Source organism: Falco punctatus, assembly GCF_963210335.1.
Source record: "Falco punctatus genome assembly, chromosome: 5".
Lineage (NCBI taxonomy): Eukaryota > Metazoa > Chordata > Aves > Falconiformes > Falconidae > Falco > Falco punctatus.
In genome coordinates, this window is record NC_137584.1 from 50,422,616 (window position 1) to 50,447,388 (window position 24,773).

General features: G+C 39.8%; 1 protein-coding gene across 8 annotated transcripts in view; it reads right to left on the reverse strand.

The window, feature by feature from the left end:
- The window catches only part of AIG1 (androgen induced 1), a 127,987-nt gene that overhangs the window by 72,073 nt on the left and 31,141 nt on the right, over nt 1-24,773 (reverse strand). For 5 of the 8 annotated variants that reach the window (XR_013928578.1, XM_080390087.1, XM_080390085.1 and 2 more), the window contains exons 2-3: nt 16,636-16,791; nt 8,208-8,309 (exon numbers count right to left, since the gene is read on the reverse strand). Coding sequence is in view for 4 of the 8 variants with exons in the window: in XM_080390087.1 (XP_080246213.1) it covers nt 8,208-8,309; nt 16,636-16,791 (258 nt within the window). In the remaining 4 variants the exon portion in view is untranslated. Of the gene's footprint in view, nt 1-8,207; nt 8,310-16,635; nt 16,792-17,067; nt 17,189-24,773 lie in introns of those variants that run through there. The other 3 variants (XR_013928579.1, XR_013928580.1, XR_013928581.1) reach the window with 1 other exon arrangement.

Sequence of the window (24,773 nt, forward strand, 5' to 3'; positions counted from 1 at the left end):
TCTGTGAAAAAAAGAATCTAAAAGGATGGAATCCAGTTGCTATAGTGGCAAATTAAACAAATAAATGAGATACCATGGAATGCTGCAAAATATTTGTGGTCTGATTAAGTCATATTTGCCACATGTGTGAATACTAACAGCACAGTTTAGTAAAGTGGGTACAATATCGTATAATCTCACTTTTATTGTATGTACATTCTAATTCTTATGTGAGTGCTGATGAATGGGAAGCCAGCATGCCCAAGGACACATAACACTGCATTTTACTGTAATCATAATGCAAAGGATAGAGCCTTACATACATAAAGATGGACAATTGATGCATATTAAGCTACTATACCTTCCAAGAGATATTTGAATCCTTCCCTATGTTTGCATGGCCTGCTAAAGACAGAAACCTTTTTGAAGTTCTTGTCTCCAAGGTGACTTGCATATGGGGAGCTTTAGAGCACACAACCTGTAGCGGGCAGCTGACATACCAAACCTTCCTCAACGTAAGCAATCCTCCCCACAATACATTAAGTTTTTCCAGTGAAATGTTCTCTTTTCTTGATAAAAGACACTGTTTAAACATACTTATCATGAATCATAATCATGTATCACTTACTGTTTGATTCTACAATGTGTCTATGTTCTCTCAAAAAAAAAAACAACTCAGGAAAAAACCAAATCTATTATGTCAAAAGATAAAACAAGTGTCTAATTTTAACTGAGAAAGAAGACAGCAGGGCACATAGATTTTTATCAAAAATGTGCTACCAGTTATTAATGCATTGTGCACTGATTTTAAAGTTGAACATTTATTTACATTTATAACCTGCAAACCACGTTATCTGATAAATTGTATAGAAGCACCAGAGAAACGTACCGGCTTAAGCACTGCAAGAGTTGAGCACAGCTCCAGTAGTGACTACAGCGAGCAATATAAGCTGCACAGAAAGTGAATGTTAAAACAAAGCTGGTGTTCCTAATATTGTCAGAATTATGGGAATGAACCAAATGAGTTTCCATCCCACGCTGCTGCTGGTTTAACAGACCTAGCAGTCCAGGGCCAAACTCTGCTTCCAGGAAAACAGCTCAGTACATACTCCACACCCAGAGAAAGGCAGAAAGTCTAAGGCTCCCTCTGTATGTCCTTTTGGGGCTTTTCTTCACTCATTTCTTTTGTGCTTGTAGTAATTGCTTTAGCAATCATTTGTGTAAGTGACTTCAGCTGAAAATACGGCTCTGAGATTTTATTATCAGTATTCCTACTATTACTATAATTATTATTTCCAGTTACACCTAGCCTTGTCTGCTAAAGCAGAGAGCGGTTTGAAATACAGATAGTACACCTTCTTACCTGTGCTGCTTCAAATATGTGATCTTCCAGCATGCCCGCAACCCTTAGAAAACAGCACCTGTTTTAATATGCAATGCAACTCACACTCCACAGCTGGTATGAAACAGTAAAGGCACACTCTGAACAGGCTTGTTTTCAACAGCAGGACTGAAGTTCCGAGGTTCAAAGACAGTCAAGATAACATATGGCATTGTGAGATAAGAATATAGACAGACATGCAAAGACACTGATGCCGTTCTACCGATACCACACAAATATAATTTATATGAACACAAGCCTCGTACTGTTGCATGGTTGCAGGCAGTTTTAATCCTAAACATTTTACAAGGATTTGACGCTCCTGGCATGTCACTGTGCAAATATTACTTCAACTACTCTGTAAACCTGAGTCCAACAGCAACAGAAGCAATTCTCTTCCTCTCACAGGAGCATCAATAAGCCATCACCTTGCTCTTAACTCATCTAATAACAGATCTCAGGGAAGTCTTCCCAGGGAAGCAATGCAAAGATATGGTAAGAAAGCATACTAGTCATTTCCCCTTTCTTACTTTTCCTTATTTCCTTGCTTCCCCTTTCCTCATCTTTCCCTTACCTCAGGTCCCCTTGAGCATTTTGAGCCTCTTTCACTTTGTCTACATTATTTTGTGGCTCCTTTTTTATCCACTTGCCTCATCTATTTTGCTTTCTTTTCTTTTTTTTCAAGGTAGGAACTGGAAGAGCATCAGCTGACTTTTTGATTCATTTCTTTTCTCTTGCCTGTCTTCTCCTCTCATCAATCTATCTTTCCCTAACCTCCTTTTTTGTGCTCTCTGACTCCCCTTCTCCTTTGGTAGTCACTCCCACGACTTGGTGTTGACACTACATGCTCCCATCCTCTGTGCTAACAGACCGAGTTACATGACCTTGTCAACAGAAAAAGGCAAAACTTCAGAAAAAGATCTCATCTGGGGATTTCAGCTCTCAGACTTTTCATTTGCAATGCTCATGTCCAGAGTAGGGCTCGCGTGCTTAGCTGCTACTAAGTACTCAAAGGTATTTCAGAAAAGGTCCCTCATTAGAACGTGTTGGGCTCGTTCGTACCAGGAGGAGCCTGTATGTGTGTTTTCTCTAGATTACTGGAAATAGCAAATAAGCAGAAACATTAGGCACCTGTGTTCAGTTAGAAAGCTGTCTTCACCTTACCCTCGTGAGTCTCCTCCTGCCGATATATAACATGGTTAAGGCCAGCTTCCCGCTTCACAGAACTGCTGTGCTATGACTGTATTAGGTAAAGGTATTCCTCATGCTCCCAGAGGATGCCGCTCAGATCTTCTTCTTTACCTTCCTTACCTACTCATACCAGTTTTCTTTACATAGCAGCCTGCCTCAATTTTCAGGTGCCACGCTGTCACAGGTTTTGACACACCACCAATTTCCAAGCCCTTCACATAAGTAACAGAACATCAAAAAAATCTTTTAAGCTGCTGCTGCTTTCTCTCTAGAGCAGAGGGATAATGGATACTACTGTATTCACGCTCCAGTGGGGGAACTGGCAGATAATGAGGAGAGATACCAGACAGAACCGCATAACTACAGCATGAACGTGCAATAAGTGTACAAACCCAACAACATTATTTTCACAAGTTTTGCAAATATTCTGGGTCCCCAGGCAACCAGCTTCAATCGTTCTTTCCATCAGATAGATGTTTAAATAAGAGCCATCTAGGGGTGGCTATTCTGTTGGAAATTAAATTACAGATTTTCCCTGATTTGTATCAGAAAACTTTGCAAGCCATGTAACAAACAGGAACTCCTTCCTGGAGCACTGAAGATTTTATTCACCCCCAACATATGAAAATACTACAGATAAAGTAAGAAGAGCACTTGAGCTGGAATATCCTTGAAAGCCTTAAATTAGATTTAGAAAAAAATCTCAGAAAAGGGTAAGTATCTTCCAGACTTAAGCATGAGGTATTATCAAGGTGCCATACCTTGTACAAAAATAGCCCACACGTGGGATATTGCTGTATTAGGCAAGCATCCTCATGAAGTATAATGCACTGTTTCTAATGAGTCATATCTGAAAAGGATTTTTAGGGCAACATGCTAGGTGGAAACACTTTGCTGGAAAAAAGGACATCTCCTTGTTTGTCCATCAGAGTGAGCACCGTGCAGCAACCCACCCAAGTAATGATGGAGAGATAGGTTTGTCAAAAAACTCACCGGTGTTGGCCCGTTCAATCTTTATATGCCAGGTTACTATGAATTTTGATCTTTGCATGGCTTTTCTATTTTTTGACTTGCTGAGTCACCAAGGAAAAAAGCCTTCCGCCAGAAAAACAAAGCAACAAACAAGCCAAGGCCACTGGACCTAAGACAAGGCTGCCAGGAAGAACAAATTGGGAGATGGCCGGAGGGACTCCTTTACCACTCTCTAGTGGGCTGAGCTTTTTCAGCTGAGCAGCCAGTAATAAGAAAAGAGAGCCAACTTGTGAAATAAGCAGAGATGTACCACTTGGACAGACTCCTTCCTCTCCATAACTTGTCTTCATCTGCTATTTGTCCCAGGTTTTGTGCATTCTCTTGAATAAAATGACAGAGGGCATGTCTTTCTAGGAATGCCTTTTTTGCCCAAAAGCAGCATAAAAAGAACAGAGTACAAAACTGAAAGAGCTTTCAATAGATTGTAGCGGCACAGAACGCACACAACAATTTTCTAACTCCATAGAGGCAGAGTATATTCCCCTTCCCCCTTCCCTGACCTCTCCTCTAGAGTTTTCCTATGAAGACAATTCTTTGTTTCTGACTTCCAAAGCCACTGAACTCCTCAGTAAGTAATTTCTATCTCTGTATTTTACTTTCCTTGCCACGAACAAAAGATGATTCACATTTTTAAAAAGAATTTGGGACAGTGTCTGTGAAAAACAAAGAAGGACTCTCGCTGAAATGGTATGCTAACTTGGACAGATACTGCATGCAGTCCTGCCATGTAACCTGGCTCAAAATCAGCAATGCTCAAGCTGAAATTAATTCAGTCTCCAGATCTGTTTATGTGGGCATTGATCAGAATAGGGGCAACCACTCGTTTTATAGTCTGTTCTAATACTGAAGGGAATATAACTTCTGGAAACAAATGTTATCCACACATGATCCTGCCCAGTCCCAACACAAAAAGGTGCAACGAATGAGCCGATAAAAATCCTATTACTATGACACACTAGTTTTAAACACTAAAGGTTAGCTTTTAATTAAAAATTCCTAATACTGATAGAGATCAGATAGACAGCCATCAGAAATGGGAAGAATATTTCCCATGGAAAATATGCCTGTGGAATTAAGGGTTGATATGGATCCAACGAGCAGGACATTCCCAAGAACACGAACAACATCGTTGATGGAAGAGTTCAGTAATCCAGCAACTAAAATTGTAGCCAGCAAAGATGAATTCATCTGCATAAATAATAAATACAGGATGTGAACTTGACACTTCAGAAATAGACCAGCCCTATTCTCCAACAGCTCTCTTCAGACAGGTAGTTATTTCTACTGACAGAAGCTTAACCTCAGCTACCCACATGTGCTCCTTCACACAATAAACAGAGATGAAATCCTTGTCCTGCTGAAATCGACAGCAACCCTGCCACTGATTTCCCCTGGTCATTTCTCAAGTCACAGGGATGCCAGTGGTTATGGATGAATCGACTGGCTGAGATGATGAAATATATCAGTTTTACGACACAGTAAAACTCTGTTAGTGATGCCTTTCACAGGTGTATGAACCTGTATGTATGAGGTACCATGAGGCACCACTTACTACACAGATTTTTCTATAGACGGGAATTATACTTTTAATCATTATGGAGGGTGTGTGTATATATATGTAATAGAAATACAGTTATTGACATTATATGCAATTTCATGGTAAATACTTCATGGCTTCTATCTTTGTGTGCACTCATGAGCCTCTTCCTGTTTCTATGAAGCTTTATAAACAATACTAAGACTGAATTGGTAATGGAATTGCATAGCTGTGAGGTTCATTTCCGTTATGTTTTCCATGTCTAGAGAGGAATTTTTTTTTATAATTAGGAATTTTTTAGATGTTGAAAAAGTTTCACTATGAAAAAGTGACAGCTCTTGAGTATTAGCAAGACATTACTATGTATTCAAGAAAGCAGGTTTTTTTTTAACTATAGACAATGTTGTAACTGCATAGGAGGGATGGGAAAGAGTGGGGGAGAAAAAAGGGGGATGGGAACTAATTATTATAACCTAACAAAGTAGCAGACACTGCTGCCCAAACCACTGCTGCTTGGGCTAATGCACTGAATCGGGCCAGCCCTTCAAACAATTTCTTCATACAGACTTCAAGATCCTTCCAAAGCATGAATACTCCCAAATATTTTTATACATGTCGATATTAGTAATGGAAATCTGATTGCTATTATTACAGCCAGTTTTCATGAATCTTCATTCCTTTTATACCTGTGGATCTTGCAGGCTGATGTTCAGAGTTGAGCAAGTTGTTACAGCTGGTCATAATACATCTGTCAGAAACTTTTGAAAATATGACTTTTCAGTTAAAGCAGGGAATCTTTTTACTGTGGAAATAGTTTTACATTTTCCACTTTTTGTGGCTTTTTTGTGATAAATACGTGTTTACTGCTGTGAAAAAACCTGGATGGAGTGTTCACAGGTGAAGTAACACTTGATCTCAGATTCTTAGGAGCTGCACCCGGCACTGCAGGGGAAGCTCACAGGGAAGAGGAATTCATCAGCAAAAGGACCCACCTCTCACTGACAGATTTCTTTCTGCCAAGGTTGATGAATCTCGTGTGTGAATTTTGTTGTACAAGGTTAGGCTCCAGTACAGCTACCCTTGCGTTCAGAAAAATTGTCACTGACTCTGCACAGCTGCTGTCAAAATGTGCAGGAAAAGATGGGAATAAATGTTCATTTCAGTAAAAAACAACAGCCAGGGGTCCTGACTTTTCTAAAACTGTATTCCCAGAGGTCCTACCCTTTCACCAAGGGGACCTCTATCAGATTCTCTAAAATCTGCCATGTCAAAATTATAACTACTACTAAGTGAGATGCTAGCATCCTTAAAGTAGTTTAAGAACCCCTTCATATTGTGATGGGCAATGCATCAGAATTAATTAGTGTGAAAGCTGGTAAAGATAAAACGATGGCTAAAACAACAGAAAGAATTAGACTGAAAGGTGGTGAAAAGCCCAACAGCCATAAGCTTTCTCTGTGACTGAGCTAAAGGAACTCTTGGACAAATGGAGACTGACACAGCAAACAATTCCTTTACAAAAGTCTTTCAAAAATGCCTTCTACAATATTTCAAGTTGGAAAAAAAAAGTCTTTTCATAACACTCTATTATGTCCAAGAATCTCAAACAAAAGCCCTCTTTAGATATTTCAGTAAGTATACATTTCTACACAGCAACATGAGTTTGGATTGCCTTTTAGTTATGGCACAGAGGAGACTTCCTGAATACATAGGGCTGCTTGTTGTCAACCACTTCACAGTGCTCATTCATAAAAAAATGTTATAGGTTAGGCACCTTCAGTATGTGGAATGTCACCGGGAAGAAATATCATCAGAACTGGCACTGATGCGTGGGGAAAAAATCAATGTATGTATGGCTTGGCAGTGTTTGCAAGTGTTCAGTTTGTGACCTCAAAACTCAAGGGAGGACAGTCTGAACAAACACAGAAGGAGTCATCAGGCTCTTTCCTCAGCTCTACACATACACGACATCATGCTGTGCCTTTCAAAACATTGTAGAAGTGTAGTACCTAGCAGAAGCTGATGCTCCTCTTGTCAGTATTAACTCTCATATTGCTCCTTTAACATGCAATTTAGGGAAAATAAAGAGCAGTGCCATCTGCCCCACCCCACAAAGGACCTATTTATCAAGTGCAGCAGTAGTAGACAACTCTTGATATGCTGTGGTGATAAAGTACTCACACCCTGAAGGATAAGCTCTGCTGTCATCTACTGATGAGCACCAGTGCCAAATGGTTTGCCATGCCCCAGTATGGAAAACAAAGTCATAACGAAACATTTTGCACAGACACAAATAGAGAAGCAAACATGACACTTTTCAGCTCCAAATGCTACATAAACAGTCTAAGTACCTGCTGGCAAAGTGTGTCCTTATCTTTCCCTTAACACTTAAACATATAGTTGAGAGAAAGCATGTCCAACTTGACATACCAGAGAGGGATGAAAAGGTTCTTCTCAAGAAACTACTTCTATGATTACCAATGCAACAATTTTGAAACTCTGCATTGATGGCATAGAAGTCCACATTATTAAAAATACTCAGATACAGGTTCTGCTACACAAGTCTGGTGTGCTTGAGAAATGAGTAATTACTTCTATTTTTTTTTTTCTAAAAACATACAAGTTCAAAAAGCATAGTGAGATTTTTTGAACAAGCATTTTAACCAAAACATTTTCATCACAAATTATACTTCGGTAGAACAGTAAAGAATCACTCAGTTAAGTGTTTCTGTCATTTTAGAGCAAGATTTGTCAAAGTCAGGACTTCAGTAGAAGAGTCTCTTTTGATTAAATTTCCTCATGACGAGGGTGACAGTGCTCTGGGAAAGGTACCTTATCACACACAACAGCTGATTCCTACAATTAACATGGGACTAGGAAAAGTTCAAATCTCCACTGTTTCAACCCAATAGAGATTCAAATTTGACTCAAGAGTCAAGGAAGGAAAGATGTTATTCTTACTTGCAAACAATGCTCCTTAATCACTTCTGGGGGGATTAGCTCTAAGTGTATGCAGAGTCATGCACAGGGAAATCAGTGTCTTACACTTCTGTTTATGCAAGGAAGTGTTTGAGTTACTTTACTCACCATTCCGTGATTTAGCCACGCTGGTATAAAATTATCAAGCAGCTTTGGGTAAACCAGTTCCCTGTCATAGATATAGATGCTCCAAAACATCGTCACAACAAACTAGAGAAGAAAAAAACCAAAAGACAAGACATTTAAAAATACATGCTTCTGAACAATTAGCCACACATTTTAGATAGCAAAATGAGGCATTTAGCAAATGATCTATGGACAGACATGGATATTATTGTTCTTTGACCAAATCCTGATTTAATAAACAGTGTTCATCTGGATTAATCTTTGCATTCACAAGAATTTTGACTTTTTTTTTTTTTTTTGACTTTCAGCCTGGAAAAAACCTCATTTTTTACTTACATGCCTGTGGCCAAATTACTACTCAGTACTAAACTTTAGTAGCAGATGTAGCACATAAATAATGTTTCACCACTAACAGGATAGAAAACAAATGGAAAATCAGGTAAAATATCACTTGGAATTCATAGAACATATAAATATGAAACATTCTACCCTGAACAGAAGCCTATAAACTCCCCTTTGCACTTTTCTGTGTCAGCCATCAAAATAGCTTTAAAAAAAAATAAATTAACCTTTTACTACTCTGCATATAACTCATGGACTGGAATCTGCAGAAAAGAGGACTAGTATCCTGCTTGTTTGTTAACACAACATTTGACTTAGTTCTTGTCAGAGACTATTCACCAGGAGCCCAGTGAAAGACCACTGTTTCCTCTAGGCTGAGGACAGGATGGATGGCTCAGATAAAGTTTGCATTAGGCTAAATTTTTGCCAAAGTGTGCAGAAATTATTCTTTAAAGATTCCTTGATGTCTGAAAAGCGAAGACAATATAAAGCTGCAAAAATATACAGAAATAATAGTTTTAGCTTACCTTAGCTGGGGAAAGAACAAAGTAAGTAATCTTTTAATTAAAACAATTCTTTCTCACCTTGAATTTGAGCCTGTTTTCTAGTAATAAAAGGCTAATTGTTTACAGCAGTAAAACCCAATACCTGGCCCAGGAGTGTTTCAGTGACCGTTTTAGGGGAATTCTACACAGTAGCAACAAGTCCAAGTTTAAAGCTTGAGAGGCACCAGACAGCACTTTCACTGAGATCAGCAGGTCAGTCCACCCAAAGATGTGGCCCATGATTTTATGAGTAATTTGGGGGGTCAGTAAAAGAAAGTGCAAGAAATACGGGGCCACCACAGCAAAATCAGCAAATTGCTAGTGTGTGTGACAGCATAGGTGTAAGTTGTTTCATATGCTTCTGACTTCGGAGAGCTTAAATTCAGGTTGCAGTTTATCAATGGCACCTTGTTCTAACCACAGACATGCCGGCCAGCCAGTTATGTGAATGACCTGAACCAGTACACTGTTCCCTCAGTGTGCATACAGTACATAGCTTCTTAGCTTCCAACACACTTGTCCATCTGTTATGATAGCTATTGGTGCCTGCTCAGAATAAGCTTGGACTATTTGACTAGTGCACAGAGGACAGAGGGGAAAAAAGAGTTATGATGGACAGCCTGAAAAATACTGCAAATATAAAGCACCCCATAAGAAGTCTCTCTTCTGGGCCAGCCTTGGCATTGGCACAGCCTAGCTCTTTACACACCTGCTGACATGTAAGTGCCAGGATATGAATAGCTGAACAGCAGGGAAAATGGAAGAAAAGTATCCTCTTCTCTACAGGCTTCCTAGAAGTCATGTATTATCACAGTGGGTCTCTGAGAATCTGCTAAGACCAACTGGGACATAAAAGCATATTCTCAGGTGCATGAAGACCAAGACTGACAACGCTTTTTTCCAAGGAAGTCTTACAGCAAGAAGAATCACCCAGGATTAGGTTGAACTGACTGCAACAAAGCTGGCAAGCTTTGACCTGTGATTTTTGTGTGGAGCAGAATAAAACAATAGACTTTGCCAAGGAGGTAAAGATAAGAAAAGAGGGGACATGCCATCTGTCCCTTAACCAAAGTCAGCCAATGGATGGAACAGGATCAGCCTAGCTGGTTGCAGCCATCTGGAGCTACAGACGGCAAATGCTGCTTAGCAAAGCACTATCACAAGGCAGCCATAAGGTAAAGGAAGTGCGCAAAACCCAAGGTGTTACAGCACTAACCTGTCTCAGAGCATGACCCAACACGAGACTAACACAACACCCTGGGGAAGATCCCTTCCAGTGTCTGAATGGTTCACCTTACCTTTCCTTATAATTAGTTCATTTGGATAAAATGAGCTATAAAAATGAACTATTGCACTATGAACCAAAACTAACTAAAAATGAACTGTCTGGATAAAAAAAAAAAACCTGTAACAAGAATGGATAAAAAAAAACTGTAACAAGAACTTGCTACTTAGCTACCTTGGCTGCTTCTGAATTTGTTTACTTTGATTAATGAGCAGCTATTGGTCTGGTACTTCTAAATCACCTCTACTATGCTTACACTTAGCTACTGGTAGACTTTTATTTGGGCTGGGTTTTGCCAAGATCACACATGGTCATGCAGTGCCAGATCATGATACAATTGAGCTGCTTCTTTACACTGCCTGTGTAAGGCTCCATCAGAACAGCAGCTCTGTCGCTCATGCTGCCTTCCTTGTGGCACAATTCATCACTGTTGTGGAGACAGTCATGGCACTACCCTCACCTCCCAGGCTGAACAGGCTGCTCATACACAGCAGGCATATTTCAGGGAGTCAAATATTTTATTTTCTTTTGTTCCCAAGGTGAAATGGCAAAAATGTCACCCTTCCACTTCCTCTTCAGAAAAACTCGAGGCCCAGAATTCAAGGAAGATAACAGGAGACTCATAAGATTGCCAGCTTTCCGAAGACAGGTATCACTTGGTTAAACATAAGGTTAAACAACTTATAAAAGAATGGAAGTCCCTCATTTGCTACTTATCTTCTTTAGGGTCATTATAGACCAGAGGGACCTCAAATTTGCAAACAGACCTTGGAAACGGTTTGAAAGTGTGGAGCAGCTCGCTTGTCACAGGCATAAGTATCGCTAAACAAATACACAGCAGCAGAAAAAAATCAAGGCTGAAAACTAAATGTTTTCCCAGTTAAGGAGATATTCCTTGAGTTTTTGTCCTTTGTCTCTGAAGCTTCAGAGGACACAAGAAGAGCATGTGGCACTGCCAAGGGAAAAATTTTAAAGAACAAGTTGGGAAATGGTTGATGATTCAAAAGGGAAAACAAGTGGCTTTATCAAAACACCACAAATGGAAGCAAGGAGAAACTACGAGAGGAAAGCCAGTGAAAAGAATTGCATAATTTGCTGTTTTACATGAGCCCGACCAAGAAATGTTATGCAAACGAAGAATGAACCCAGTGGAACTATATTTTCCTGCACTGTGTGTTTTTGTTTCTGGCTGGGCTACACAGCTCAGTTCACTCATTTCCTGGATGGCCTCATGACAAAGAAAAAAAAAAAACACCCAACCCTTTTGACCTTGACAAAATTTCTTCTAAGTACTTCTTAAAGGTAAGCTTTCTGGCTATCTCCCAAGACATTTGCAGTTAACTGTGAGTATAAATATATCATTTGTGAGCCTCTTTGAGGGTTAAAGGCATTACATGTAGAAGTGAAGTGTTATTAAAGGTAGACCACACTAAGCACAAATTTGCATGGTACTGGCTTTAGGTGGGATCTAGTGCTAGCACAGTATCACACCAAATGAATTCCAGAAAGGCCAGTGAAGGAAATCACAAGGAGTGGGAACTGAAAGCCAGGGAAGACTTTCCTCGGAGAACAGAGTTCAGGAGGCAATGGCATCACTGCTTGCTCATGCTCCCATCACCAGCTACCACAACGCTACAGATGAAGACAAAATCTAGACTAGAGAGATTTTGACGTGGTCAAGTCAGTAATGGAAATAAAAGTATTTTGTAGTCTGGTCAAATAACAAGGTAAGTAGGAGACTGGAGCAAATACCTACACATCTTTTCCTGGGATAAGATCCCAGATCAGCATTACTGATGATCTACAGAAGTAGAAGATTACTTTTGACTCTATCAGTAAAGAGAAACAAGAGATAAGAAAGCATGCTTGACTTTCTTTTGTATCACAGATTTTTATAAGCATAAAAGTATAATATAAAAAATATGAGATAATTCTTGTCAGTTTAGATTCAGACCCCAAAAGAGCTGTTAAAGCTACATGATATAAACCCTCAATGGTAGAGTTTGTGATTTTCTAGGCAGCAATCTCTTTTCTAATATGTAACAGTATCAATTTTCTTTCTTATTATTATTTCAATTAAACACAGTGCTAAACTAGAAATGCCTGCTTTGTCTCTTCTTCCTCTTTTTTAGTACAAATTATAAGAAACATATTGATAAAACCATATATAGTTTACATGAAATGCTAATTAAACACAGAAACTCGCCAACTTCAAGATCTGTCAAACAAACAGAAAAAAGTAGGGATAGTCTAAAACACTGGTGTAGTCTCTGACTTTAAGTGTGTCTCGCACTTCTCTAGCAGTGTAAATTATTCCCAATATAAATCTCCTTTACACTGATAAAAGGGGGGTAAGTGCAGCTAGTATAGTTGAGAATTGGTAATAAACTTCTAAAGTGTCCATGCAAGCATTTTTCTTCAATGGATGCTTCCTGATCTCTTAGGCATTTAAGTAGTAACCCAGTCTTATAATAAACTGAAAAAGGGCCAGGAAGTGTTGCCCACAGACTTTTCATGGAATAAAGCTTTACTGCATAGAAAATTGGTCTATTGATTTCTGATTTCATTATTTTAAGAGTCATATTAGGAAGAGCAACAATGGGTAAACAGTAGTCATTGTGTCCTTCAAAGAAGTTCATATTTATTTCTTGATGCTTCTAAACAAAATGATAGGTTGGCAATGCAGTTTTATCTCAGCCCCCAAAGATACACAATGCATAAAACAACACTGGAGAGAGATGATCTGCGGCAAAGATTTTGCAAGATCTGATTTGTTGCAAAGCCACCCAAGGAGATTGTTTGCCCTTGGGCTGGTTCTTTCCCCTCCTCTGGAAGGTGGGAGGAGGTTGGTGGTCAGACTTCCCAAGTGGTTTATATGTAAGACTTCTTTAGGAAGTACTAAAAATGAAATACTTTATTTTGTTACCTCTTTGTTTTCACACATCATTGTTTGACTTGGGAGTGGAAACCCCTTTTCTCATCTGTTTTTCAGAACAAGTCATCTCAAGGGCTTCAGTAAGCAGGGAATACAGAAAAAATTGTGTTGAATTGCTCTTGAAAAACTACAGTTAGTGGGCTTTAAAATGTTCCCCCAGTATTTGCATTATTCCCTAAACATGCCCTGTGTAAAACACTGAGCAATAAAAATAATTTAGATGTTAAGGTAACTGACAAGTACTTAAGCATGACCACTGCTGTTACATTAGAAATCCAACAAGGATTTTATTCACATCTGTCCATTTTTATGTATGAAGGTTCCCTTGTGTCGCTGCTGGAAACCACTGAGAAGCTCCATGGAGAGCTAGGTGGGTGAGTCTCAAAGAAAGAAAGTCTGCATTTGAACTTCTTTTGTTCTGGTTTGGGTTTTTTGTTTTGTTTTGGGGTGGTTTGGTTTGGTTTTTTTTAGGAAGCTGTTGAGAGAATATGGGAAACAAGGGAACTTAACTTTTTTTCTGCCGACACTCCGGTGTTTAATATCTTCCTTCTAACAAGCACCTCCGCATACCAAAATTTCACTGGGTATTTTCTTACACATAAATAGCTCTTTAGAGAACAAAGTCATTGTTAGATGTTTGCTACTTTCAGGCCCTGAACTCTTCCTACCCATAATCCCACTGAAGAACAGCCCAAGTGGCTGGCAGTCCCTCAGGCAAGGCTTTGGCAAGTGGTAGCTGTGGTGTGATGGGCTCTGCTGGAGAAGATCAGGTCTCAGGAAGGAGCGGAGGCCAGTGTTAAGTTATGAAGGGCTGCTGTTTGCCTCCCAGTAGCCAGGAGAAGAAACAACAATGAAAACAACCTTTTTAGGCTTTTCTCATAAGAAGTAAAGTGAAATAATATGTGGTAGTCACTTGGTCCCCCTCACTACAGAAAAGCTACCTTTGGAAATGGACAGCATCTGCCCAATGAGCATGGCCACTTCTTACTATTTTCTGGATTTATTTTTTTTTTTGGTTAAGACTTAAGTTGTTTCTGTATGAAAACCTAGCTGAGGTATGCAACACATCTCTAGAGAACTGCTGACCTGTAAATGTTGCAACAGTACTTCTAACGCAGGCAATGGCTAGTTGCCATTCCTCGCTTACTGGTGGTGGCAAGAGAAACGATGCCTGAAAGAAATGTGCAGAACTGAAAAGACAAAGTGAATCTGAAATTCTCCAAGATCTTGAAAAGTTTCAAGGTGAGGAACACTGTGGGGGTGCAGGAGCACACAGACAACAGTACAGAGCTAAAACAGTGGCAGGAGAGAATCCCTGAATCCTGAATGGCATGGGAGCGCCAAGGAGAGTGTGCTTTGATGCACGTAAAGGCTTACACTTCTAGAATGAAAAAGGCACTTAAATAAAATGAAAAAGGCACTCTTTAAATAAAGACAAATAATGTGATATTGTTCTCCTTCTTCACTTCCACTATCAACACAGTAGGAAAAGCGTGTGTTGCTAATCACAATCACAACTACTTCTAATTCCCAATCTCCCTTGAAATATAAATGTAACATATAATGTTGACCAGAGGGCTGGTGCACCCCTCCTGTGAAAACAGCTGAGAGAGTTGGGGTTGTTCAGCCTGGAGAGGAGAAGGCCCTGGAGGAACCTTACAGCAGCCTGCCAGTGCCTAAAGTGGGGCTACAGCAAAGTTGGGCAGGGACTTTTTACAAGAACATGTAGTGATAGGACAAGGGGGAATGGCTTTAAACTGAAAGAGGGTAGATCTAGATTAGATATTGGGGAGAAATTCTTTACTGCGAGGGTGGTGAGGCACTGGAAAGGTTTGCCCAGAGAAGTTGTGGATGCCCCATCCCTGGAAGTGTCCAAGGCCAGGCTGGATGGGGCTTTGAGCAACCTGGTCTAGTGGAAGGTGTCCCTGCCCACGGCAGGGGGTTGGAACTAGATGATCTTTAAGGTCCCTTCCAACCCAAACCATTCTATGATTTTATGAAATTTCTGCACCCATAAAAATACATATTTGCAAGCCTGTTTATGCACTTATTTTTTTACAAAAATTGTATTATTTGATGTAGTTTCTTCTACCATGTCTGGAGAACTGCAGTCTGTCACCCCAACATGAACTGTGACAGCTCCCAAGAGGTGGGCCAGCAAGTACAGTAAGGGAAGGTTACCTGCTGGGTTTTTATGAAAGAAATACCTGCAAAGTTTCACATATGCTTTGCATTTTCTAACTTTGTGAAAGGATCCTGTATTTCTTCATGCATTGTGAAATCCCACAGAAATGGTGAAATCGCATTTTAACGAAGCATCTCTTGAATATACAAAATTATACATGATAGATTGATGTTAACTGCTGTCAATTGACAATAAGTGATCAGCTTTTGTGAAACAGTACAACTTTAGAGACCTCATAGAGTTTTCTAATAGTCCTACGATGAAAAAAAATTGTTTCTAGTTAATTTATTTTGAACTACTGTACACTGAAATAAAAACCTAGAATTAAAGCCTGACCGTGAATTACAATAAAAGCAATACTTTAATGAAAGGTTCACACATTTTTTTAATGTAACCTAAACTTAGACTGACATAGAACACACTTCCATGTAAAAACCCATGAAATTCTGGATTTTTGGCTGCTTTCAAAGTGTGGTATGAGACACATAAAGACACTCAGCACCTTTTGCCACTGACAGCAATGTCCCAGTGGAGTAGGACCTGATCCAAAAAATAGTTTTCTCTTGAAAAAGACATGTAAAACCAATATTTTTCCATACCTTGTGTGCTTTTTTACATTACTGACAACCCCCTTGTTTTCCTATCCCATTTCTTCTGTCAGCTCTGAATCCCCTATGGGATTAACAGGGAGCAACCTGGACTCTCACTTTCCTTCTTGCCCATGACAAGACGGCTTACTGCCTGAACTGTGGTCAGGTTGTTACAGTGTGAAACATGCCACAGCCAGCCCTCCCACTACTCCCAATTATGACACACTGTGCAGAAAAAGTCCAAATTGATTCTCAAGATGCTGCTGGTACAATTCACATTTGAAATAACTTGCACAATCAAGTTCCTATTGTAAAGTACATATTTTTAATGAACCAAAAATCATTTCAGCAACACCAGCGCTCCCTTACACCTGTGAAAAACAAGAGTTGTTAAAATCTTCTCTACCATTTTTCCCTTTCTGCAGTCTTTTGCAGAGAGGTGGGAAAGCCTTTTAGCCAGAAAACAATCAGTAAAGAACACTGCTCACCCAATTTGTAAAGACATGGGCAGATTAACACCACACTTACCACTCCAACAGGGAAAGCTAGAACAGCCATCACCCAGTCACGGAGGGAAATGAGTTTCTTCAGCTGCCTCTCTTGCTCTTGACTGTCATTTCCTTTAGTGAGAAGACTGGACAGGTCAGTCAAGACGCAGATCCCGAAGAAGACAGCCTGGATAACCTGCATGGAAGGGGAACACACTCTTGAACACAGAGAAGACCAGACCTTTGGCAGAGAGCAGGCTGGACACAGGTACACATGAGGAATATTGCCATGAAATTGACATGCAAATTGACACGGGAAAACATCAGTCCCTTAAACATGGGTAGACTGTGTGCACATAAAAGCCACTTGCGCTTCTAGACTGAAAGCCCTGCACGCACCTCGCTGCTCATGTATGGGGGGAATCGATGTGAGTGGAAGGACCGTTCCAGTGGTGGGACTTCCCACCCTCACCTCAGATATTTGCCACCCACCAGGGACTGAACTGCAGCCACCCCTTCCTGCTTAACTCCATGCAACTCGGCCCCAAAGCCATAGCATTCACCTCTGAGGCGGAAAAAGTGAGGAACACTCCCTGTAAAAAGAAAGGAAAGACAAAAGAAAAGTGGTTCTTTCCCTTGCACCAGGAGGTCTCCCGTGGAGACCCTGCCTGCCCCAGACACTCCACCCAGAGACCAAGAAGGTGCCTGAGACTTCCCAAGAGGTGCAGCACACGGCCTGAGCTTCAGCACACCTGTCACCACTCAGGTAGCGAATGACAGAATGAGCATGCTGCTGCAGGAGTAATTCAAGCTTTGTTTTTGTGATGGCAGACTTCATTCACCTGCCTTTTTCTTTTTTGCATTTACATGTTTGTGTGCACTATCATATGATCATCTTTTATATTAAATTGGTAGTTTAATCAGCTGAGCCCACTGATTTGGTTCAAACTTGACTTCATCATAGTTTGATCACTGTGTTTTTCTTCCTTAATTAGCTTAGGAAAACTGTAGTAAGTTAGCTCAGGAATGCTCTTGCCTGAGGACCTGTGCATCCTTCTAGCACAGTTTGGAGGAAGTTCACGCAGCTTGTTTACTCCCTGAGCTGGAAGCCCAGGTTACAAACCCACAAACATCAGGTAGTCTCAGGTAAAAAAATAACAAAACAAATTCCCAAACTACACAGTGATTCATCAAAAAACATAAACATACGCTTAAAATACATACAATGTGTTTTTCAAAGCAAGCATGGAGTACTAATTTAGAAATCTTCTTTGTAAATTTAAGTGTTCCTCTGACTAAGCAGCAGATCCTCTGTAAGACGTAAGAATAGCACATACCCAGATGTTGCAAAACACAATTTATTATGTGTGTACAACTTTGCAGAATGTAGATGATCATAAGTAACCACCTTAGGCTAGGGGACACTGATCTGGAATGGGGGGGGGGGGGAGGAGGAAGGGAGGGGGGGAGGAAGGAAGGGAGGGAGGAAGGAAGGAAGGAAGGAAGGAAGGAAGGAAGGAAGGAAGGAAGGAAGGAAGGAAGGAAGGAAATACCAAACAGATGTTGGCTACTAGACTAGAAAGAAATCCAGAGATGTGTAATGGTTGGATGGTACATTCCCTTCCTCAGCAATCCTTATATGACCCAAATACTTGTAAATTCTGGCTGTAAAGCTGTGAACAACAGACATCCAAATGGCCCCTGGATCTGCTTGCAATTCTGCTGCCATTACTCTCCCCTCTTGGGGCTGTAGTTTCACATAATTTGCTTGATAAATAGATGAAGCAGCATTACAAAACATTCTCTGATGCCATGAAATATTACAGACTACTAATGCTAGAGCTGTATACTGTGCTAGAGACTTCAAATGACTGCCTGAAAAACCTACTGTCTTCTACCTAATTTCTGAAAAACACTTCATACAAAAGTTGGGGCTCTTTGGAGCTACATAATCACGTGAATTCCTAATGCACTTTTCTGTATTAGTTGTTTGAAACAAGCACTTAGTAGAAAAAAATCTTCCCATACTCAGCCCTGTTTTCCACCAAACAGATGGCCTATTTGGAGAGAAGGAATAGAAGAACTAATTATGTATTTGTTTGACTTAGGAGGAGATATGATACCATCTACTATTCACTCAAGAGTGTGAATGCCAAAGAAGGAAAAAGATTTCAGACAGGACTGGAAAAAACAAAGTATACCTAACCGTAATGAGATCAATCTGGGTGTTAAAAAGTTTAGGCTGAGTACCAGGAAATATTTCCTAACAGTGAGCTCTGTCAGACCATGAAATAGTTTCTCAGAGGAAGTGGTAGAAGCCTCATGGCTTGAGTCACTCAAACCGATATTGGACAAAACACTCAATAATGTACTGCAGGGAACAGTATTACGCTGGCAGGGCTTGGACGAGTGACTAATGGATTGTTTGCAGCTCTAACTATGATTCCCTGAAATGGTCTCTCTCCAAAGAAACACACTCAAACAATCACACGCCCACTTTCCAAGGGAATTCAGATTGTACATCCACTAATCAATCACAAATCTAACAGCTTCTCTCCCCATTATCCTGTTATGAACACACTGCTTCAAGGGAAAATGTAACAATATCATCAGGAATAACTGAAAACTCCTCAAGGAGAAGAAAGTACCCAAGGATTTCAGAGAGTAGGTATGAAGTAACCTATTCTACAAAATTCATATTGGAAGGAGGAGATTACATATTTATTGAGAACATTCAGAGCCAATGAAAAAATCATATAGTGTGCAAGAAGGAACAGTTCCAGCTTATTCATACAAATAATGTACGTACATTCCCTCTAATACTTCCTTTCTTTTCTAGAATGTGCAAGAAAACTCTTCTGACACCTTTCAAGATTTAGGATTAGACTGAGGACCTCCAGAGCTGCATGAGTCTCAGCAGCATAAACTGAACAGCCAGAGTCAGTAACAATTTACGTCCTTTGTGGGTCTGGTATAGTAAAAGCATAGCAAGCAGCTACTGGTGGTTTATGGTCTGAAATGAGTAAGTCCATGCTCCTCAGTATGAGTGCTGCCTAACAGATGTGAAAAGTTCACAGCAAGGGAGTAGAAACTCCCTTGAAACAATATTCTCAAAAGTGCCCTGGTGTTACCTCACATTTAGGATCTTCTTTTCAAAACAAGGACCTTCTTTTGAAAATCTGCAAGTGGTGAATCTATACATGAAACATCCCCAAGATGTTAAACAAACAGTTGTCTTTTTTTTCCCCCTCTTGGAAATACAAGAAATAACATCACTTCAGAGGAAATATCTACAAATTTTGCCTTTAACTATCGCCTGAAGGAAAACAGTAATTTAGAAAAAGGACAGAAACAAATTTGACAGAAAACAGCCACATCTTCCTTATACCATGTAACAGTGATAGATTCAGAAACTTGTAAGCAAAGTATGCAAAAATAAGAAAATCTTAAGAACATACTAACTTGCGGCTGACCCCGTTTTCTCCACTGAAGCCTAGACGGGCCATGCTACTATAGCTGACACTACAGTACCCTTAAGCTGTGATAATATAATGACAAATAATGGAAATGGCTATCTACAGGTGTTTTAGTAATACAAAACTCTGAGCAGAGAAAATACTTGTAAAGTTGCTGCAGGAGAAAACAGCTATGAACAGAAGATGAAGCCAAGCAGCCCAGAAACCTTCCCAAACAGTGAGATCTATTCAGATTATATAGCAGAAAATATTGTTCCTTATGAATGACTAGAATAAAATAAACTAATTGTACATGTCTGTCTCCTACAAGAAAATAAAGAATTGCTTCAGTAGGACGGTTTTTCCACAAGGTGCTCACTGCAGGATGGCAACTAATGACCTCCCTGTACTCCCCCTAATTTGACTTCTTAGAGTCAGACAGAAAACATAGTTAGTCATTAACTAAATGGATGAACTTCAGGGCACGGAGACTCCCTTCTCCTCCATGCCGTGGGGCTCCACAGCACTGACAAAATCTCTGTACCACTGAGGTCAGTGGAAATTCTGTCACTATTCTTACCAATGTAGAAAACTCCCATGAAATGTGCTGAATCTAGGATCTCATTTCCCACGGACTCTTTCTCTTCCAAGCTCACCCTCATAATGAGAAGCATTCCCTAGTGCCCTGGGCAGAACAACTGGAAAAGTCTATGCAAACACTACTATTCATGGGTATACCTTTGAAAATGGAGAACTAACTGTCCTCAAGTTACCATTTTCAAGATTATTTCAGATACCCCTCTATGAAATAAGGCATCTGGGTAGGCTGGCATGTAGACAGTGCTGCCAGAATAAAACATGGGAGTAACACTCATGGAATCAGCAAGAAATATATGGAAAATGAAGTCACAAATTTACACATTCCAAAATGCCACGTTTGTGCATGAAGCGCATGCACACGTGTGTGTGTGTCTGCATGCACATATGCGTTATGTACCTGCACCTCACTGACCAGGTAAGCTCCCACTGTTTAGAAGTAAGACTGCATTTAAGAGACTTCAGAATCTGCAAATATAATCCATATTATAGGAAGACTAATTTGCAGTAAGGTGTCAGGGAGCCCTGGATGATCCCTGGGGGCTGGGAGCAACTGGGGGTGCTGCCAGGTCCCAGCCCAGCCCCAGCCAGGAGCAGGGCAGCCAGGGGCACTGGGGCAGTCCCAGCCCCAGGCATCAGGTACCTCCCTGGGGATGGGCCACCAGCCCACGGGTGGGAGGCAGGCATAACCTGACTCATCAAAGCAATACTCATGCTTAAGACAACTCGTGGCTTTCTGCAGGAAGATGAAAGTTTAACTCTACCGCCATGCAAAATCAAATTTCTGGAAGTTGTCATTTCTCATGTTTTTCAGATTTTACAATCTGCCTTATATAGAATGTGGTCTGATTTTCCTTTTCAAACAACAGGAATATGATTTATAACCTCAAGAGTGTCTGTTACTACTCCTTGTCACCTTAAGTCACTTTGGCTTTCATTCCTTCAGCCTCTAGGAGTTCATGTACAAATGTACTATGCTTCAGCAACTAAGAGCACTGTATTTTAAGAAACTGAAGTAATTTAAGACCAATTTTTATCTCTTTGCCCACTGTAAACAAGACTCTGATTGGTCTCTGGTTTGGGATCACGCTTGGTTTGGGTTGTAGTGTATCAGGCTGTACACAGGTTTGTGAGGACTGTCTACATCCCTATAACAACAGCTCAGTTATCTATAGTTGTAATATACTACTGTATATTACAGTATGTCCCGTTTAAGTTGAGAAAAACAAGGTATTTTTGACAGATCATTAAATCTGTTACTGCTCTTGACTGCATGAAGCTACTGATTCTTCTTGTCCATCGCCATTCCAGCGTTACTCACAGGCACATTGCTTCTATTCTTGTCGCTTCTCCTCCCCTCACTGTATGTTTGTAAGTTATAAAAGCAAGCAGAAGCTGGACAACACATAATCAAGTGTTAAATCTTTGTGTCTGAGAAGCTACTGACTTCAGATAAGGAAAAGGCAAATCTTTCTGTCTACAGACAAATGAGAGACATCAAGAAATAAAAGCAAGAAGCAACAGCATTTTAAGTACTAAAATGCAAGCCAGTGTAATATGTCTAATCACTAAATCTACAACTAATTAAAGCTGAAGTGCAAACATAATGAAAAAGTACTGTGTGCTACTCAGAATCATTACTTCTGTACAAGGAATGGGGAAGATGACTTGTATTTTAAAGGCCAGAGGTAAAAGAGCAGCATCACCCCAGGACATTCACTGACTGACACTGAGTTGGGGCACGCAGTCAGACCTCGTATCATATATTCTTCCACACCAGCTGCAGTGCCATGGCCATTTTAGTTTGTTTTGTTTGTTGAAGCAGGTTTCAACAATGCCATAGGCCACTTCAACACGGAAAAGGAAGACAGCCCTTGCCTATCAAAAGCCAGCAGCCTGAGAAACCAAATACACAACATAGGAGAAAAGTAAAGGACAAGAGAATGAAAAGCCAAAGAAATACTTAATAGAATCGCCATCTATTTTACTTTGAGTTGTTTGTTGGTTAGGAATCTTGAAATACATATTTCTCCTATTTCTCCCTTCTCTTTCACTTACACATATCAGAAATTAAACTCCACTAGTAAAACATAACACTATTTCTATCAGAACAACCATTAGAAATTCAGCAAGTGCATAGATGGACAGCCTTATAAATATCTAGCACTGCCCTCATCCAAAACAATGACTCATGTCTCCCTTTACAGCCTTCAGCAGGGGGGAGGCTCCTCTAACCAGGATGTCACACATGAAGACTAGTCTTTACTTGGAAATTAATCTTCATTTTCATGATTTAGTCTTATGACATGTATCATCTAAACATGCCTAATCATATGATTTAAGTTCAGGGACGCCTTTAAATATAAACTTTTGCTTTCTACATAACCTCCTGTAGTCTTTTTCTTTTAAGCCCACCAGTATTGCCCAGATATAACTAAGGATGGGGTTTAAACCAATGAGATGTTACAGATGCACAAAAGAATGAAGTCTAATATGAAATTATTATGCATGGAAAAGAAACCCATTTGACTCTCGGGTCTAGTTCTTATACATTGTTTAAGCCCAAGTGTTTCAGCACCTACTATGGAGCTGCGGAATGGGGACAAAGCTGTGTAAGCTAATTAGACCTTACGTTTCCGAGAGATGTATTTTAAAATTCTGCCTGCTGGAACACAAGATGTGTTTTTATCTGGACAGACAGAAAAGCAACATTTTGTGCAAACTAAGCAACTTAAATAAGAAACCAGAAAACCAGAACAGATGTGGCCCCTAAGATGTAATTTTTGTAGCACTGCCTTTCAGCATCTATTCTAATTCACAATTTTCAGCACATTACATAAAGAAAAAATTGATGAATAATATAAACATGCTTCTTGCACCTCTTCCTTTCTCTCTCCATCTTCCCTTCACTTAACCCAGGAAAAACCCTTACCGTTACACTTACTGGAGAGGTTAAGTCTCAGACCGTTCTGTCTTAACATGATTCTTGACTGTCTCGTAACGGTTTTCAAAAACATGCAGCAGAGTTCTTGGAGAGGTAACATGGTTGTGATAACATAGTTTTAAAAGCAGTTTTCTTCTTAATTTTAGTACTACTATAAGGACAAACATATTCCTTAATACAACAAGCTAAGCTGAAATTTGGTAAACTATCAAAAATATTTGGAAATGCTTTCATTTGTAAAGGCAAAAAAAAGCATATTTAGTTATTCTTTTTACATGGGTAAAATACCCCCAACAAAAAACCTGCCGTAATGGACAACAATTGAGAAATGAATTTTAAAGTGCTACTATATCTCAGCTGTGTTGCGTAGATGACATTTCAAGCATGATCTCAGCATGACAGAGTGTATGCCATCTGGCTCAGAAGTGCTAACAGCAAGGAATCCACTACCATGTATCAGATGAAGACATGGAATGGACAAATACAGAGTATACTACAGCAATATCAACAAAAATTTGACCAGATGCTGAGAAAGTGTTAAATCTTCTCAAATCTTTTACATTCTTTTTAGCTGTATCATTCTGCTCCAACACCATGTCAATCCCATCTTCCCTCTTCCTCTAAAAACTACAGGTATTTTCTGGATACTTTTGAGTTATGCATGTTTGCATATCTTACTTTGATCTTAGCTAATACACTTAAAGAAACACTAAGCTCATTGTCGCAGTATTTAAGAAATTATTATTCTATTTTTGTCTTTATCTTTTTGATTTAAAATTGTTTTGACTAAACCCATTTTCTAATAATCCCCATCTTCTTCCTTACTCTCTTGCACTGTGTATAGAAAAACTGCCATTACTACTTATTGTATCCTGCTTATAAGACAGTGTAATTTCATTAAACTTATATAATCCATTCAGCAAATATGTATAATACAGTTTATTCAGAATAGATTATGATTTTATTAGGTTATATCTTTTATGTTTTTCTTTGCTAAAGCTTAATCTTATTAGGATTATACACTGCACAGAAGGTTATCTCATTATTTTGGCTTAAATGCTAATTTTACACATTTCAGCATGATTGGTATGCTCTCTGCAGCAGTGGCCTTGCAGTCAACCAGGCAGGAATGGCAGCTCTCTAGACAATGTTTGGGATAGCCAGCTAAGAAGCTAAGACTTG